This window comes from Idiotropiscis lumnitzeri, chromosome 5, assembly GCF_059441095.1.
Source record: "Idiotropiscis lumnitzeri isolate Australia: NSW breed Sydney's pygmy pipehorse chromosome 5, RoL_Ilum_1.0, whole genome shotgun sequence".
Classification (NCBI taxonomy): Eukaryota; Metazoa; Chordata; class Actinopteri; order Syngnathiformes; family Syngnathidae; genus Idiotropiscis; species Idiotropiscis lumnitzeri.
The window spans coordinates 18,031,064-18,048,398 of record NC_142395.1 but is presented as its reverse complement, the minus strand read 5'-3'; the positions used below and the strand labels follow the sequence as shown (position 1 = coordinate 18,048,398).

The window sequence follows — 17,335 nt, the reverse complement described above, 5'->3', positions numbered from 1 at the left end:
TGCTACCAAATTATGGTGGCTACGTGTTTCATAATGCACACAATTTAAGTAATGCAAGCGAACGTTTCCAAAATTGTTGATTCAATGTCAAAAAGAAATGGACGCTACATGAAGGCCTTTTCTCTGTAAAAAGCAGGACCCCGCGTCAAAATTCCCAGACTGAACAAAATATCTGGCACTGTGGTCAGCCCAACCACATAGAGTTGGGTCAGCGTGAAAGGAGAAATGCTGCACTGCTCCAAATACGTGTCAATTTGACGGACAACCAAGGTGATTACTGGATGGGTGAAGGATGACAGCTCAACTGACATAAGATGGTAAATCAGCCACTGAAACGTGACACCCATGGCCAAAGTCAATTACAACAGCCTTGAAACCTTTAAGAAAATTGTTGTAAAACGTGTCAGTAACAGCTTTATCATTCACGAAATGGTCAGAGACAATCAAGATACAATAACACAGGCTTAAATTTGTTTTTTGCAGTTAAAAGATAACCAATTGTACAATTTATTACAATACTAATTTCCTATGGGTAAAAAAGTATGTATGCTTAAATTGAAAACGAATAAAATAACTAGAAAATGCAATTCCTGGAGAAATTGCGTGTGAAGGCGGAAAGGCTGGAATCTTTTTTATGGAATGATTTTGAATGACACTGAATGTTTTTGAATGATATTGAATGACTCTGAAATATTGAATGAGGTTGAATGAATTTGAATCATAGTGAATGAAATTGAATGATTTGAATGACAGTGAATTATATAAAACACTTCCACCTGAACATCACCAGGACGTCACTTTCGGCGCGACATGACGTCACTTTCGGCGCGACATCTTTTCCTCCGCTTTTATCCACCGGGCGAGTAAACGCAACTATGGTTTCGTGCACCACCACATGCAACACTTGCACCATTCTCATGGAAAGACTCTCCCTGCTAGATGGACGTGTCCGCCAGCTAGAGCAGAGTAATGTGGTAAGCGTAAACGTGGCGGACACGACTGTTAGCACGGGTTGTAGCCAACCTGCTAGTCTGGTTAGCATTGGCCGTAAACGGCTTGCTAATCGCGGTGAGCCTGTTAAGACACATAGCAGTTCCATTCCACCTCGGTCTCATGGCTCCCGCACCTTAGTGATAGGTGACTCCATTACCCGCAACATTAAGCTTGAAAATCCAGCCACAGTAATGTGTATTCCTGGGGCCAGAGCACCCGACATAGAAGCTAATCTTATGGAGCTAGCGCGCAAGACCCCTATACACCAGCGCAGTGCAAACAACGCTAGCTATTCAGATATAGTGATACACGTTGGCTCCAATGACACTAGGATGAAGCAATCAGAGATCACAAAGAAAAACATAGCAAGGACTTGTGATCTCGCCAGAAAGATGAGTCGGCATCGAGTAATTGTCTCTGGCCCCTTGCCTGCGAGAGGCAATGATGAGAGGTTTAGTAGATTATTCTCGCTAAATAAGTGGCTGGCTAGTTTTTGTAGTGAGCAGGGACTGCAGTTTATAGATAACTGGCCTTCTTTCTGGGGCCGACCCGACCTGCTGAGGATGGACGGCCTTCACCCTAACTGGGAAGGCGCCATCACTCTTTCTAGAAACATAGATTATTGTTTGAGCCTTCCATGACTATTCATATTAGAGCAGGTCGGGCTGCAGGCGAATAGTAAGGAAGGGTATGGAGTCTGTAAGGCTAGAGCTAACTAGCGCTATGCTAGACTTAGACAACACACATAGCTTTTCTTCTAGATTTGAGCGCTACACACCATACGCTGTTACATCTCATACTGATATAATTTCTACTGAGGTGGCAATACATGATGGGTTTAAGTATTCCTCCTCGGTCGGTTTTATTGACGACGAGCCGTTCTCTCAAAATAATAGCACTCGAAAGCTGGTAAATAACTATCGGATTCCGACCGTCAGAATTTCTCGCCGCGTTTATAGTCGCTCGAGGTACAATCCGGGACCTAGGCAAGGCAATCTCCTTAATATTATGACCAGGAGTCCTGTTGCGCGGAATAACTTAGATAGACCTATTTTACTGAAACTCGTTTTTTTAAATATTAGATCGCTTTCATCGAAAGCCTTGTTAGTTAATGACCTTATTAGAGACTATAATCTTAACATGATTGGTCTTTGCGAGACCTGGTTAAAACCGAATCAGTTTTTACCGCTAAATGAGGCTTCGCCTCCAAACTTCGTGAGCTCGCATGTTGCGCGCCCTCAAAAGAAAGGCGGGGGTGTAGCCCTCATTTCCGAATCTAACCTAAAACTTAGTCCTCCAATTCCTTTAAAACATTTGAAGTTCTCATTATGCGATCCTCAGCCGAGCTGGCGTTTTATCTTGCCGTTCTTTATCGTCCACCTGGCTCTTACTCCGGCTTTTTAGATGAATTTTCTGAATTCGTAGCTGATTTAGTAACTCATGCGGATAATATACTTATCATGGGCGACTTCAACATTCTTATGAATCTCCCGTCGGAACCACTTACCGTGGCGTCTCGGACAATCATTGATATGTTTGGTTTCACGCAAATAATAAATGAAGCAACGCAATACGCTAGATTTGGTATTAACCCGAGGCTTAGCATCTTCAAAAATAATTGTATTACCATATACCAGTGCTATATCTGACCATTACTTTATCAAATTTGAAGTCTTGGCTCACTGTCATCGTTCTGACCATAATCAAAATTATAGCAGCCGTAACATTAGCTCCTCAACCATCGTTGCGTTCTCTGAGCTACTCCCTTTAGCAACTGCTTCGTTTCCTAATTATATTGGTACGATTGATGATCTCACAAACAACTTTAATGTCGCTTTGTTAAATGCGCTTGACTCCGTCGCGCCTTTAAAAACTAAAACTCGTCCAAAGAGGCTTACTCCGTGGTTTACAGAGGAAACGCGCGTACTGAAACGATCTTGTAGGAAGCTTGAGCGCAAATGGCGTGCGACCAAACTTGAGGTCTTCCGTCAGGCATGGTGCGATAGTTTACTAATATACAAAGAAGCGCTTAATCTAGCCAAAACTAATTATTATTCTAGATTAATTGTCTTACATAAAAACAACCCTAAATATTTATTTGATACCGTAGCAATGCCAACGCAACAGCGACCAACCTCGGATAGCTCTTCCTATTCAGCTCACGATTTTATGCAATTTTTTACTCAGAAGATAGAATGTATTCGTGATGAGATTAAAGACACTGTTCTTAAAATTCCGTCGAATTCCGCGATCAATGGGGCTGATAACTGTCCGATAACCTTATGTCAATTTAAAAAAATATCTCTTGAGAGCCTAACAAAATTGGTTAGTGCAGCAAAACCGACAACTTGTGTGCTCGATCCGCTTCCTGGCAAACTAATTAAAGAACTGTTTACGACCCTAGGACCGTCTGTTTTAAATATAATTAATCTATCGCTTACCACGGGTGTAGTACCAGCAGCTTTTAGGACCGCCGTTATCCGACCGCTACTTAAGCAACCAAACCTTGACCCAGAGAGTCTCATCAACTATAGGCCGGTTTCAAATCTTCCGTTTATTGCAAAAATTCTTGAAAAAGACGTAGCGCAACAACTTAATGAATATATGACTGCTAATAATCAATTTGAACCTTTCCAATCGGGTTTTAGAGCCGACCACTCTACTGAGACGGCCCTTGCTAAAGTTACTAATGATCTTCTCATAGCTATGGACGCCGACACCTCATCAATATGACTCTTACTCGATCTTAGTGCCGCTTTTGATACCGTTGATCATAACATATTATTAAAACGCCTTGAAACGTGTGTTGGCATTTCAGATTCAGCGCTTTCTTGGTTTAATTCGTATCTGTCGGAGAGGACGCACCGTGTAATTCATAGCAATACGACTTCGGATCTTTGTAAGATCACATGTGGAGTTCCGCAGGGATCGGTACTTGGACCTCTATTGTTTAGCATCTATATGCTACCGCTTGGTGATATTATACGGAAATATAACATTAGTTTTCACTGTTATGCTGATGATACGCAATTATACATGCCGTTGGATATAACGAATCCGCGCGACTGCTATCGATAAATGTAATATTATCCAAAAGGATTCAACAAAAAATCTCGCTGTTATATTTGACGCAACTATGTCGTTTCAAATGCACATTAAAAATATTACTCGAACTGCGTTTTTTCATCTGCGTAACATTGCTAAAATTCGCCCAATTCTATCAACGTGTGACGCGGAAATCTTAATCCATGCGTTTGTTACGTCTCGCCTCGACTATTGTAACGCTTTGCTCTCGGGTGTCGAGTATTAAAAGTCTGCAGTTAGTTCAAAATGCAGCAGCTAGACTCTTAACTAAGACGAGAAAGTTTGATCATATTACCCCGATATTAGCCAATTTGCATTGGCTTCCGGTCCACTTGAGATGTGATTTTAAAGTTCTGCTACTTACTTTTAAAATATTGCACGGCTTAGCACCTTCTTATCTCGTTGACCTCGTGGTACCATATGTTCCGTCCCGAAACCTTCGGTCACAAAATGCTGGTCTTTTAGTGATCCCGCGAGCCAAAAAGAAGTCAGCAGGTTCTAGAGCGTTCTCTATTCGGGCACCAATGCTTTGGAATGCACTACCCTCAGATATTAGAGGCGCCACCTCAGTAGAAATGTTCAAAACACTATTAAAGACGCATTTATACTCTTGTGCATTAAGCTGAAATATTTGTTGGCCTGTTTACTGCCGCTTTTTTTTTCTTTTGTGCCCCCTTTTCCCCCGGCTGGGGGATTAGGTGACGGTGACCCACTAGGAAGTTTAAGGCATTGACCAACTGGGCATGCACCTGTTCCAGTGATGTCGTCTTCCTGCAGCGCGACATTTGATCAATTTATTTATATACTTTAGCATCTAATTTAATTATTTGTTGGCCTGTTTACTGCCGGTTTCTTCTCTTTTCTGCCCCCTCCTTCCCCTGCTTGGGAATTAGGTGATGGGGACATGCTTTGAAGATTACGGCACTGACGAACCGGGGAAGGGACCTGCTCTGCCGAAGTAGTCTTCATGCAGCGCCTTTTCTGATTTCCTTATATTTCAGCACTTGTTGGCCTGTTTGCTATTTCTGATCTTCCTTTTCTGTTCCCAATTCCCCGAATTAGGTGATGGCGATTCACTTGGAAGTGGCTGTACTGAATTTACACCAACTGACTGGTACAAGATCGAAGGCTCATCTTCGGATATGCTGCCATGGATATTACGGCCCTGGATGAGGACCCACTCCACTGAAGTCATCTTCCTGCAGCACTTCATTCAATTGACTCTTATATTATCTCATCTATTATTGCATAGCATAGCAAAATACGTCACTTCCGGTTTCGTGACGCCACTTCCGGTCAAAAATACGTCACTTCCGGTTTCGTGACGTCACTTCCGGTTTTGTGACGTCACTCCCGGTCAAAATACGTCACTTCCGGTTTCGCGACGTCACTTCCGGCCCAAATACGTCACTTCCGGTTTCGTGACGTCACTTCCGGCTCAAATACGTCACTTCCGGTTTCGTGACGTCGCTTCCGGTTCTGCGGCGTCACTTCCGGTTTCGTGACGTCACTTCCGGTCAAATACGTCACTTCTGGCCCAAATACGTCACTTCCGGTTTCGTGACGTCACGTCCGTTCAAAATACGTCACTTCCGGTTTCGTGACGTCACATCCGGTCAAAATACGTCACTTCCGGTTTCGTGACGTCACTTCCGGTCAAAATACGTCACTTCCTGTTTCGTGACGTCACTTCCGGCCCAAATACGTCACTTCCGGTTTCGTGACGTCACTTCCGGTCAAAATACGTCACTTCCGGTTTCGTGACGTCACTTCCGGTTTCGTGACGTCACTTCCGGTCAATATACGTCACTTCCGGTTTCGTGACGTCACATCCGGTCAAAATACGTCACTTCCGGTTTCGTGACGTCACTTCCGGTTTCGTGACGTCACTTCCGGTCAATATACGTCACTTCCGGTTTCGTGACGTCACTTCCGGCCCAAATACGTCACTTCCGGTTTTGTGACATCACTTCCGGTCACAATACGTCACTTCCGGTTTCGTGACGTCACTTCCGGTTTCGTGACGTCACTTCATCATCATTGTATGTGTCAAATGTTGCCCAGTTAGCATCTGCAGCCTGGTCATCCTGGAAGGGGGATTCCCCCATCTGTGGTCCCTTCTCAAGGTTTCTCACTTTTCCCCTAATGAGGTTTTGTGAGTTTTTCCTTGCCCTCCTGTGGGTTAAGATGTCGATTGTGGCTATGTAAAGCCCTTTGAGACTGTCTGTGATTAAGGGCTATACAAATAAAATTGACTTGACTTGACTATACTGAATTATATTGAATCATCAATGAAATAGAAAAAAATATTGAATAATGTTGAAAAATATTGAATAATGTTGAATTAGAGTGAATGACATCGAATGAAAATGGGGAAAGGCAGTGTTTAATGGAATTGAATGATATTAAATCGTGAATAAAGGTGAATGATATTAAATCAAAGCTAATAATATGAAAACGTCACTTCCGGTTTCGTGACGTCACTTTCGGTCAAAATACGTCACTTCCGGTTTCGTGACGTCACTTCCGGTCAAAATACGTCACTTCCGGTTTCGTGACGTCACTTCCGGCCCAAATACGTCACTTCCGGTTTCGTGACGTCACTTCCGGTCAAAATACGTCACTTCCGGTTTCGTGACGTCACTTCCGGTCAAAATACGTCACTTCCGGCCCAAATACGTCACTTCCGGTCAAAATACGTCACTTCCGGTTTCGTGACGTCACTTCCGGTCAAAATACGTCACTTCCGGTTTTGTGACGTCACTTCCGGCCCAAATACGTCACTTCCGGCTCCGTGACGTCACTTCCGGTCAAAATACGTCACTTCCGGTTTCATGACGTCACTTCCGGTCAAAATACGTCACGGCCGGTTTCGTGACGTCACTTCCGGTCAAAATACGTCACTTCCGGCTTCGCGACGTCACTTCCGGTTTCGTGACGTCACTTCCGCTTTCGTGACGTCACTTCCGGTCAAAATACGTCACTTCCGGTTTCGTGACGTCACTTCCGGCCCAAATACGTCACTTCCGGTTTCGTGACGTCACTTCCGGTCAAAATACGTCACTTCCGGTTTCGTGACGTCACTTCCGGTTTCGTGACGTCACTTCCGGTTTCGTGACGTCACTTCCGGCCCAAATACGTCACATCCGGTTTCGTGACGTCACTTCCGGTCAAAATACGTCACTTCCGGCCCAAATACGTCACTTCCGGTCAAAATACGTCACTTCCGGTTTCGTGACGTCACTTCCGGTCAAAATACGTCACTTCCGGCTCCGTGACGTCACTTCCGGCCCAAATACGTCACTTCCGGCTCCGTGACGTCACTTCCGGTCAAAATACGTCACTTCCGGTTTCATGACGTCACTTCCGGTCAAAATACGTCACGGCCGGTTTCGTGACGTCACTTCCGGTCAAAATACGTCACTTCCGGCTTCGCGACGTCACTTCCGGTTTCGTGACGTCACTTCATCATCATTGTATGTGTCAAATGTTGTCCAGTTGGCATCCATTGCAGCCTGGTCATCCTGGAAGGGGGATTCCCCCATCTGTGGATTACATGGACATTGGATGGGAATGCATGAATAGAGGGAATCACATGAATAATGTGAAAGGAGTTAAAGGAATGCGAAATGAATGACCTGAATGTCTTGAATTTCAAACTGGAAGCATTTGAATGCGAAATGTTGAATTTCCCAATCGAAATGAATGGGGTGAAAAATGTGAAATTGTGAATAATCTGAATAAGTGAAAAATGGAAGCCCCCACATCACATGAATAATTGGAATTACGTTAAAAGTGGAATGAAGTTGAATCGGTTGAATTATGTGGAAGTAGTTAAGCGTAAAAGAAACGGGCGGAATAAGTTTAATAATAATAATAAAGAATCAGAATAACATGTGTGAAGGCCTCCGCCTTCACACAATTAGAAATACAACTGTTAAGTTTGTGCATCTTTCAAAGTACCTTTGAGCCAAGTTAATGTCGCCAAGGCCAATTCTAATATGCCTTCAGGCACCTGTTTGTAGCGCATTAAAACGGCGTAAATTATATTTCAGTAAAGCTCCTCCAACAGAAACTTGGCATACGATTTCAGTCTGGGGCTTTCGAACATTAAGGGCCCCTTGAAAAGCCCAATATACGTTTTATTTACTTGAACCTGTATTTTATGAACAATTCCGTCAGAAGGCACGCCAGGTGATGGCTTTCTTGATGGCTGGTGTTTTACTGGCACCTTGTGGTCGATTCGAAAATTGCAACAAAAGCATTTGAGCCACTTCATACAGTTTACGAGGGTGATTGAAGACGAACACAATACGTCAGTTAGTCCAAATCTTTATTCACAGACTATGACAGGGGTAGTAATATTTTTAGCCGTGGTGCGTGAAGAGCAGAGTTTGATTTTGATACAATTGTGCTAGCAACAGGGCAATGATGAAGGAACTTCATTCTTGGTCCTCTTGACTCCTTCACACTCCTTCCTTCCTGTCCCTACAACAGCTTCACGACCACAAAATAAAAAGGGATAAATAGGATAGGATGAGCAGCAGTGTATGATAATAGCAACACTGCATAATAAACAAATAGAATACAATAATGCTATTTATTTTCAACTTCTATTCAAATGAATACACTACAAAAACACAAAATTGCTTGATCGTCAGAGGGTGAATGCTGGCATTTAAAGGTGTGGCCGTACATTAGAGAAAGTCCAGAGAAACTGCTGCACTGACAAATGCTTTTCTGGCAGGTTAGGGAGTGACTCAGATGGCCCCTGTGCACAGTTTGTGTCACCACTGGTCATCAGCATGGGTCAACAGTGCCACTGCAATCAGTGACCCAACTCCGAGTGCAACTCCTCATAGTCACATCCCAATAGAAAAAAAATATTTGGCAGGTGTCAGTCAGTACAGCAGATCTAAAGTTACTCTGGATTTGTTACTTTCTGAATGTGGCAGACACACTGATTTGGCAACGTAATTGAAAAGGAAACAAATAATACAAACCTCACGGAAGGTTGTCCACTAGGCTGATATGCTTGCTCCAGTGAATCAACACAAAGAAAATCTGACACCTCCTGATACACAATCCTATTCAAAAGAAAGACAAAATGGATACACACGCTTGCCATCATCATCATAACCATCATCTGCAGTCTATAAAGGCCACAGTTCAAAATAATACCAGTAATTTGTATTCCCGGTATGTCTACAACAGAATTTACAGAATAGAATGAAATAAGTGCTAATCAAGAATGGGAGGTTTGAGTCAGATGGCCCCTGTGCACAGCGTGCGTCATCAGATTGAATCAGACTGGAGTGTTGATGCCACTGCAACAAACCCCAACTGATTAAGTGCAACTCATCACTCTCATAACCACTCCCGGCGAAAAGTAAAAATTTCGTCTTCAATTGGTTCATGTAAATAAGTCCGCATGCAAATAAGAAAAGCTGAATTTGCAATTTACACAGTATCAAAATAGACTACGCATTGATCCTAGAGGAAACCTTACCGTGCAATAAAAAGGCCAAGATCTTCATTAAGTTGCAGCTGGCTTCCATGTGGTAGTGCCCGACTTGCAATCAGATTGCGGCATTAGAACCTTTATAGAAGAAAATGTGAACGATCACACAAGTGGAAATTTTCCCAATTAAAGAATAGACAGCAACATTTATCGAGCTACACTCAGAATAGATCATGCAACTCAAAATGGTTTTCAACCCACGTGGGTGTCTCTCCACGCTGTTACAAAGTTCCGAACAACCAGAAATTCTGCATTAGGAAGCTAACGTGGAGAGATGCATGTACGTAAATTATTGTAAAATCACTTTTACACAAACATGTCAGAAAGCAACTGCAACCATTAATCACGATATTTTGTAGTCGCTTGTTGATTTGGGCATAAAACTACCGTAGACAAACATGATTAAAAATAGCCAATAAAGATGCTTTAGATTTAAGTCCGCGAAATAATAAAACACGCTACTTGGTTGCGCAAAGAGCTATTCTAACGCTGTTTAATTAATACATTCCTGTATAACCTTCGAAATCCCATTCGGGACAAACAAAAGAGTTAGCTAGCTAGCTAGCTAGCTAGCTAGCTAGTGCCCGAACTAGCATTTTGCTCACATCCGTTGCGGTAAACCATAGAAGTCCGTAACTAAACAAGCATGTACCTCTCGTCGTATTCGTCTGGAGAATAATAAAATGAAAACCATTCAAAGAAAACCTACCCACACAATTGTCAGATTAATAAATACAATTCCAAGTTGTCGACTTGTTTTAACCGCCGCTTCCGCCCCAACTTGAACGCCGTAACTATTTGTTACCTGATAGGCTCAAATGTCGTATGAACGTTCATTGGCCACATTAATCACGTGACTCAAAAATTTAATTCGATTGGTTAAAAAAAGACCTGCCTAATCTGTATTAAAGTAACGACAGCAAGAGTTTCATGAAATGAGGAGTTTCTCATCTAAATGTCAAAAGTTGAAAAAGAGTCAGACAAGCGGTTCATTGAAATGCAGTTTTATATTAAAAGATAGCAAAGGGATAATTCACTATATCACACAACACAGCTTGTTAGTACTGCCATGGAAATACATATACAGTCTGTTCATATTTACACATCAAATGGCAACCAAACAAATCATAAATACCTCTTGTTAACTTTACAACAGCGATATGCAACCAGTATTTCATAACATAAAGGGGGGACTATTAAATAAATGGCATATTCCCTATCATTTACAAGTCTTGAAAACAGTGGTTAAATAATCCAGCAAATGTTAAACAAAAATGTTCTTCTCCAGTGAGTAAAATTAATGCAAGTCTAATTACAGTCATGAAATCCCTTTGTACAAAAGACTATACAGCTCAGTCAAAACAGTATCTTCAACTGAAATGTCATATATCCAAGAAGAAGAAAAATACAATTTGTACAGTTTTAGCATTCCTGCAGCAGAGTTGGAGGGACTATGAGCTGGGATGACGATGATAGGTTGGGTCACTATGATACTCTGTAGGCCGACTGGGAACCAACTGTCAGAGACTAGTTCTGTAGCTGCCAAGACCCTCTTCCATTGGCTTCAGTGCTTTATCTAGCAGCAAAACAGCAAGTTGCTGAGCTCTTAGCAGATTCTTCAAAATACATTGTTCTATAAACATACTTGTCTGAGAAGCAATATAGTCATGACAACAACACAGGGGGAAAACATTCTAAATTGTAAAGCAAAGCATGATAGCTGTAGGTTAAATGTTTTAAAGTGATATGTTGCTAAACTACAACCCTCACTGCCTAATGCGGTCCATCTTGCACAGTGTATCTAAATTACGCTACGCTACTGTTGTGCACATTTGCATCGCAGATTTGGACTTTACCAAAGAAAAAAATGACACCCCAGATAGTAGTGTTTGGCAAAGCAGAGGTTTTATGCTTTATGCATTCGTATGTTTTTGTCTCAAACGAGAAAATTGCACAGGTTGTAAGATATGCTAATATTAATTTATTCAATATAGTGTTTCCAAAGTGTAATCAATTCGCAGGTTCAGTTAAGAAAGTATGATAGTTTTTTTTTCATGCCAAAACAACGTGGAATATATATATACTGTATATATTGTAGCAGCCTTAGAACAATTTAATAGGAACAATTTTGGGTTCTGTATAGTGATGTACTAAAAGACGTCGTTACAATGCAAGCACTTTAATGCCAAACAATTAATTGGCAGAGTCGAGATATTTTGTACCATTGTTAAAACCAAGAAGCTTTTCATGACAATCATAAGTGCTGTATATATAGTTTAAAATTACAGGGACCAATGACCAGTACTTGTTCTGACAAAATTACATTTTGTCAGCATCTTTACCAGACTTGCTAGCTATGACCAAGTAAAGGATAACACACAAAGAATAAACTGCCAGATAATATTTCTGCTTTGTGTCATATATTTTCTGCCTTCATGGGCTATGTGTGCTTTTCCCTTAATTTGCCACACATACAATTATTTAAAAAGCAACTGCCTGCATGGTTGGATATGAACACTTCTCGTGATATGGTTGAATCAATCATTTCAAGATCATTTTTTACGGGTTCTAATATAGGTGGATGGATAACAAAATATCTGGCCCTTAGTCTGTTACATCACTGCAACTTCCTTATCTTAGCCCAAGAATGAGCAACGGTGACATGACTCAAGATGATTTAAGGAGCTTTTCAGCAGCATTTGCAGATATATATGTCTGTAACCAAGTGAAGAGTTCCCAGCTAAATCCTCGCTTAAACTGCTTGGCTTTTTAAAGAAAATATGACCACAGAGTGTTTCTACTGTCGTGAAATGAAACAAATCTCAAATTGTGACATTTTTACACTTGATTTGTAAATGTAAGAAGAAGCATGGAGACTTGGGAAAGTCCCACCCTTTGGCACTGTCATAAATACAACACTTGAATACCTTGCTGCACAAAGCTCCACACAACACTCACTGTTCTGTGAAAGTCTGAAAGCCCACTCAGAAGTAGAAAAAAAAAAATCATTAATAAATAGAGTTCATAAAGAGATGAGTGGTTTTAGGGCACCGTAGTTAGAGTCCTGGGAGAATGTTGATTCAATTGAATCCAAGGAGATAAAAAGAAATCTCCTAAAAATGGTGACGTACACGGAGAGATATTTGTCACGATGAGAGTCTGCATCCTTTAGTTTGCATCTCTGGTCCTTTGCTTTTTTTTTCCCGATTCCAGCATACTAATTAGTTTACAATTTTGCCTGAAGGCATTTTAGCACAGCACTTTGGGGCTCTGTGTATGTATACGTGTACAAGTAGGACGGAGGCCCCAGTTTCAGATAAACTGGGAACTGATTGATTTTGACTCAAAATTTACATCTGATGTACCTCGACTCGTTTGTCTGGAGCAGCTGAAAACACAGACATATTTGCATGTTTTTGCAACGGAGGTTGATATAAAGCACGCAGGCCACCCTCAAACTTCACTCTCTGTGGAGGGCTTGCGCATGGACATCCAGCCAGTGTCGGGTAAGCAATGCTGGGCATGACGCTGAGGTGTGATGGCTGAAGGGGTGAGGGTGCTTATGGACGAGCATTCCGACGCCTCCTCCTGTAGGAGCTGCTCCGTCTCGCCATCATCCAGTGACGCGCTGCTCGCCTGTAGTGAAACTGTGTCTGTGCGCATGCAGGTGTGCAAGCCCCCTCGTGATGGCTTGATTTGTTTGAGATCATCCCAGTAAAGCTCCTCAGTGGACAGAAGACACACACCCTCCACAATACGGATCTTCTCCTTAGTGTACCCTCCATCCACACCACCCTGGACAATGAACAAAAGAGTTAGAGACTGTGTTTGTGTGAGCAGTATGAAGGGCAGATTGAGATCCAGACATGCTCACACTGTTCAAGACCTCCAAGGGAAGACATTTTTAATGATCTAATTATGTTTTCAAACCCAGTTAAGTGTATTTTCACCATGGACGGCAACAAGGAATTAATAATTCAAAGCAAAACAACTCGCAATTCAGATCAATGTTTAAGAGGCCCAGTGACCATATTTTCCAGCAGACCTTGGTGGAACTTTTTCTAACTTTCAACATCAGTGTATGGGGAGCTTCACACTTGCTAAGTGATTCAAAGTTTTTATTGAAGTAAAAAAAAGATGGAGATGGGTTTTAAGACCACAGCTTCCTTATTTTTTTTGGGCAAGACTTAACTTTGTTGAGTGCACTTTTGATATTTCAACTGAATTGACTACTCTACTCATTTTGCTAGCTTATGGGTTTAATAGCGTAACACCAGCATCTTGACATGTATCAAAAGTCAGCTCCAACAGCAAGAAGCCAGTAGCTTTTCAAAATATTTTTTTGGAGCTTTGAATATAACATATTGCAAGTTTTTTTCCCCTCTCATCTGTGGGGCCCGTCGCGGCAGGTCCAAAATAGCCCGTGGCCCGTTGGTTGCGGACCACTGCCGTAGATCACAAGAACAGTGGGTGTTTAGGGGGGCCAGTATTAATCATTATTCTTTGGTTATTATTCACAATAGATGTGAACTCCATACATCATCCAACTACCAAATGGATATCGAGAGTTTGTCACTCCTGATTCCTCAGATAGGATAGATGACTTTTTTATGAACACAGTATTGGTAATACGCTGCTCAGTCTCACCAAGAGTTTGAGATCAAATATTGTACAATCACCCCAAAAAAACGTTGTTAGTCACACTCACTATACCAAACGTGTAAAATAAATACAGGCAAGAATAAGGCTCTGACACAGCAGTCTGGTTGTCTACAATCGAGTAGAAAAGACGGAAAACAAAGCTAGCATAGGCGGGAAAGGCACACTTCCTTCATGCGGTGTAACTACCTCTCCACAGCACATTCAGGCTCAAAAGATAAAGGGGGAGAGGGAGTTGTAAGGATGAGAGAGCTGCAGGGAGTAAAGGAGAGGCAGCAAAAGATGAGTATGCTGGTGTAACCATTTTTTTTCCAGATTTTTATTTGCTTCTAAAAATTGATCTAAGTGATAAAGAATATCACAGATCAACCTCAAGTCCACTCATTGAAATATTTTCAAATATTTTCTTTAGTGGCCGGTGGGCTTTTATTACCTCTTTCTTATATCGAAGTTGATTGTATATTGGCGGTTTCTGTGAGGCCTCAATCTTGACCTCTTGCGTGGAAGTCCGGTATGAAGGGTTACTGTAGGTCAGGTTGCTCACTCCCGGGTCAGCGAACTTTGACTTTTTGTGTCTGTTGGTCAAAGAGATGGAACATGCAGATCTCACTGGAAGTTGTGTATTAAATATATTAAAAACATTACTTTCAGGCTTAAGACATCAGTACAGAATGTAATGAGGGACTCACCGATAAATAATCAAAGCAATAATGAGAATCAGAATAGCCAGTATGGTCAAAACGCCTCCAATCACATAGCTGACATGAAGTCCTTCCCCTGTAACATAATGCACATGTTGGTCACATTGCACATGCTTGACTTGTCCACCAAAAAAAAAAAAAAAGAATAAATAAAAACTATTTATAAAAATGCTGAATACCGACCGTGGGGAGCAGTGACCACATTACTCTGTAAGCACCCTTCTACATTTAGGTTCTTGTCAGTGCAGCTGTGAACAGAAGTATGAATGCAGCATGAGCCTTCATAATCCAACACATTTATAATGCTTTGCGACCTAATAAAGTCCAAAGTAAATTGAGATTAAAATGTGTGAACATACTTGACTACTGAGGGTCCTCTATGGGTAGCTTCAGTTGGAGCTTTGGGGATCGTGTTCGGGACAGGGGTGCTGCTGGTTTCTCCGCTGGGAGAAGTGGGGATGTAGCCTGCAACTGATAAAAATATGTGGAGTGTGCAATTTGTAATTTATACATTCATTATGGTTAAATTATTATATAAATATAACTTATTTATTTATCTAATTTATATATTTGTCTGTATTATTGTTGTATTGCACTGGAGAGGGGAGCCCTCTAATCTCGTTGCACACTTGAGTACAATGACAATAAAGGGATTTCTATTCTATTTCTATTTCTATTCTATTCTAAATATCAAAACACGGCTCATAAAATAATTGATTGTAAGCACTGCAGAATCATAAGGCGCTCACTGGTGGAGCACGGTCGTCCGTCCGGCTCGTCTGGGCATGCACAGACAAAACTGTTGGTCTTGGCAAAGCATAGGTGAGTGCAGCCTCCATTGTTCACCCCGCAGAGGTTGGTACCTAATGAAAGAGTAAATATGTTTCAAACAAGCATTAAACAATCCTCACGAGGGTTGCTGGCGCATTAAACAATCCCGCTAGTTCATTTAAAAATGTATTTTGAACACTTTTGGGACACATAGAGCTTTGCAAAGCATCTGACCCTCAATTAGCGTATACCTCTGCTGATTCAGCACTTGGACATATAAACTCTTCTGGCACGTGAATGCATCTCTTACCTGTCTGCCTGTTCGGTGATACCACTATAATATCCATGAGACCCTCAACATTGGCCAGCACAGTTTCCTTGTTCCGGCCAGTGTGTTTGTCCACCCGTTGGATGGACTTAGTCTGCCAATCCGTCCAATAGATCCAACGATCTTGCTGCGAGAGTCGGGAGAAAGGGGTTAGAGGGGAGGACACCGGCTTCAACTGGGGAAACGAAGGGAGAAGAAGAGAGGAAAGGAAAACACAGACAAGGAGAGGGGGGCATGGGAGGAATAAAGGGAGGGGTAGGAAGAAGAAGGAGGAAGAAAAATGAGGGTCAGAGTGGAAAGGAATAAGAAATGGTCAAGTCAAATGAGCCAAGTATGAACTGGAGGACGAGCAGATGGCCGGTGACCAGAGTTACACGGTGAGCTGACACGTGAGAGAGCAGGTGAGTGACGGAGGCAGCCATGAGGAAGGGTCAGTCCAGTGATTGCTAGCTGGGGGGGCAGAGAGGTTGGCGGAAGGGGTACCTGTGTAAGGGCGAAGGGGTGGGACACTGGGCTAACGAGGATCTGACGTAATTTCCCATTCAGGTCAGAACTTTCAATCCTGTCCAAGTGGGCATCAACCCAAAAGATCCTGCAGGAAATATCACAGATTCATGAATGCACTTGAAGTGAATGCATACTATTGTGATTTACAGTACATGCATAATAAAAAGAGGATGGCGTTGAATAAATCACCCAGGTTGGACTTTTTTCCCCCCAAATGTATCCTAGTTAAGCAAATTAGTATCCAGTAAAAATAGGATTTTCTGAGAAAAAAGCATTCTCTGACCTCCGTGTGTCATAGTCTAATGTGAGTCCATTGGGCCAGCCAAGATCAGTATTGATTAGAACTTTGCGGTCTGTGCCATCCAAGTGAGATCGCTCGATCTTTGCTATATGACCCCAATCAGTCCAGAATAGGAACCTGCACAGACAAGGCTGCACTGGTGAGACGGGAAGCAAAACAAGTGCAGCCATGGGATGTCCTCGATGTATGTCTTTGCATCTCACCCTTTGCTCGGGAACACCGCGATGGCTCTGGGTTCATCCAAACTGTTGTTGACTAGAACTTTACGACTGTTTCCGTCAATGCGCGCCACCTCAATGGTGTTTCGTCCAGTGTCAGTCCAGTACATGTTTCTGGCCACCCAGTCCACTGCCAGCCCATCTGTGGTCTTTAGGCCCTGGCTGATTACAGTCTCCATGCCACTGCCATCAAGGTTTGAACGTCTACAAAAAAACAAGGAAAATGTTATATCATCCAAACAATACAAGTGT

The 17,335-nt window shown here is 42.2% G+C and overlaps 1 protein-coding gene, 2 long non-coding RNA genes and 2 other non-coding genes across 6 annotated transcripts in view; 1 reads left to right on the top strand and 4 right to left on the bottom strand.

Annotated features, from left to right (window-relative positions):
* The first annotated feature begins 817 nt into the window (after positions 1-817).
* LOC148337120 (uncharacterized) lies at positions 818-6,342 on the top strand. The gene is made up of 2 exons (XR_015843190.1): positions 818-5,035; positions 5,140-6,342. It is a non-coding gene; the product is annotated as an uncharacterized LOC148337120 (long non-coding RNA).
* A 2,051-nt stretch (positions 6,343-8,393) lies between these two features.
* LOC148337117 (uncharacterized) lies at positions 8,394-10,394 on the bottom strand. The gene is made up of 4 exons (XR_015843189.1): positions 10,308-10,394; positions 9,587-9,676; positions 9,081-9,164; positions 8,394-8,574 (listed from the first exon to the last, which is right to left on the bottom strand). It is a non-coding gene; the product is annotated as an uncharacterized LOC148337117 (long non-coding RNA).
* LOC148337119 (small nucleolar RNA SNORD67) lies at positions 8,834-8,944 on the bottom strand. The gene has a single exon (XR_015843503.1). It is a non-coding gene; the product is annotated as a small nucleolar RNA SNORD67 (small nucleolar RNA).
* Positions 9,337-9,449, bottom strand: LOC148337118 (small nucleolar RNA SNORD67). The gene has a single exon (XR_015843502.1). It is a non-coding gene; the product is annotated as a small nucleolar RNA SNORD67 (small nucleolar RNA).
* Positions 10,395-10,586: 192 nt separating the features above from the next.
* Positions 10,587-17,335, bottom strand: part of lrp4 (low density lipoprotein receptor-related protein 4) — an 81,874-nt gene continuing 75,125 nt past the window's right edge. The window contains exons 29-38 of one of the 2 annotated variants that reach the window (XM_088296063.1): positions 17,069-17,287; positions 16,848-16,982; positions 16,541-16,649; positions 16,040-16,232; positions 15,708-15,821; positions 15,318-15,429; positions 15,142-15,206; positions 14,947-15,034; positions 14,691-14,832; positions 10,587-13,393 (exon numbers count right to left, since the gene is read on the bottom strand). In XM_088296063.1, coding sequence (XP_088152189.1) covers positions 13,052-13,393; positions 14,691-14,832; positions 14,947-15,034; positions 15,142-15,206; positions 15,318-15,429; positions 15,708-15,821; positions 16,040-16,232; positions 16,541-16,649; positions 16,848-16,982; positions 17,069-17,287 — 1,519 coding nt within the window. In that variant the 3' untranslated portion in view covers positions 10,587-13,051. The remainder of the gene's footprint in view (positions 13,394-14,690; positions 14,833-14,946; positions 15,035-15,141; positions 15,207-15,317; positions 15,430-15,707; positions 15,822-16,039; positions 16,233-16,540; positions 16,650-16,847; positions 16,983-17,068; positions 17,288-17,335) is intronic. The other variant, XM_088296064.1, reaches the window with a different exon arrangement.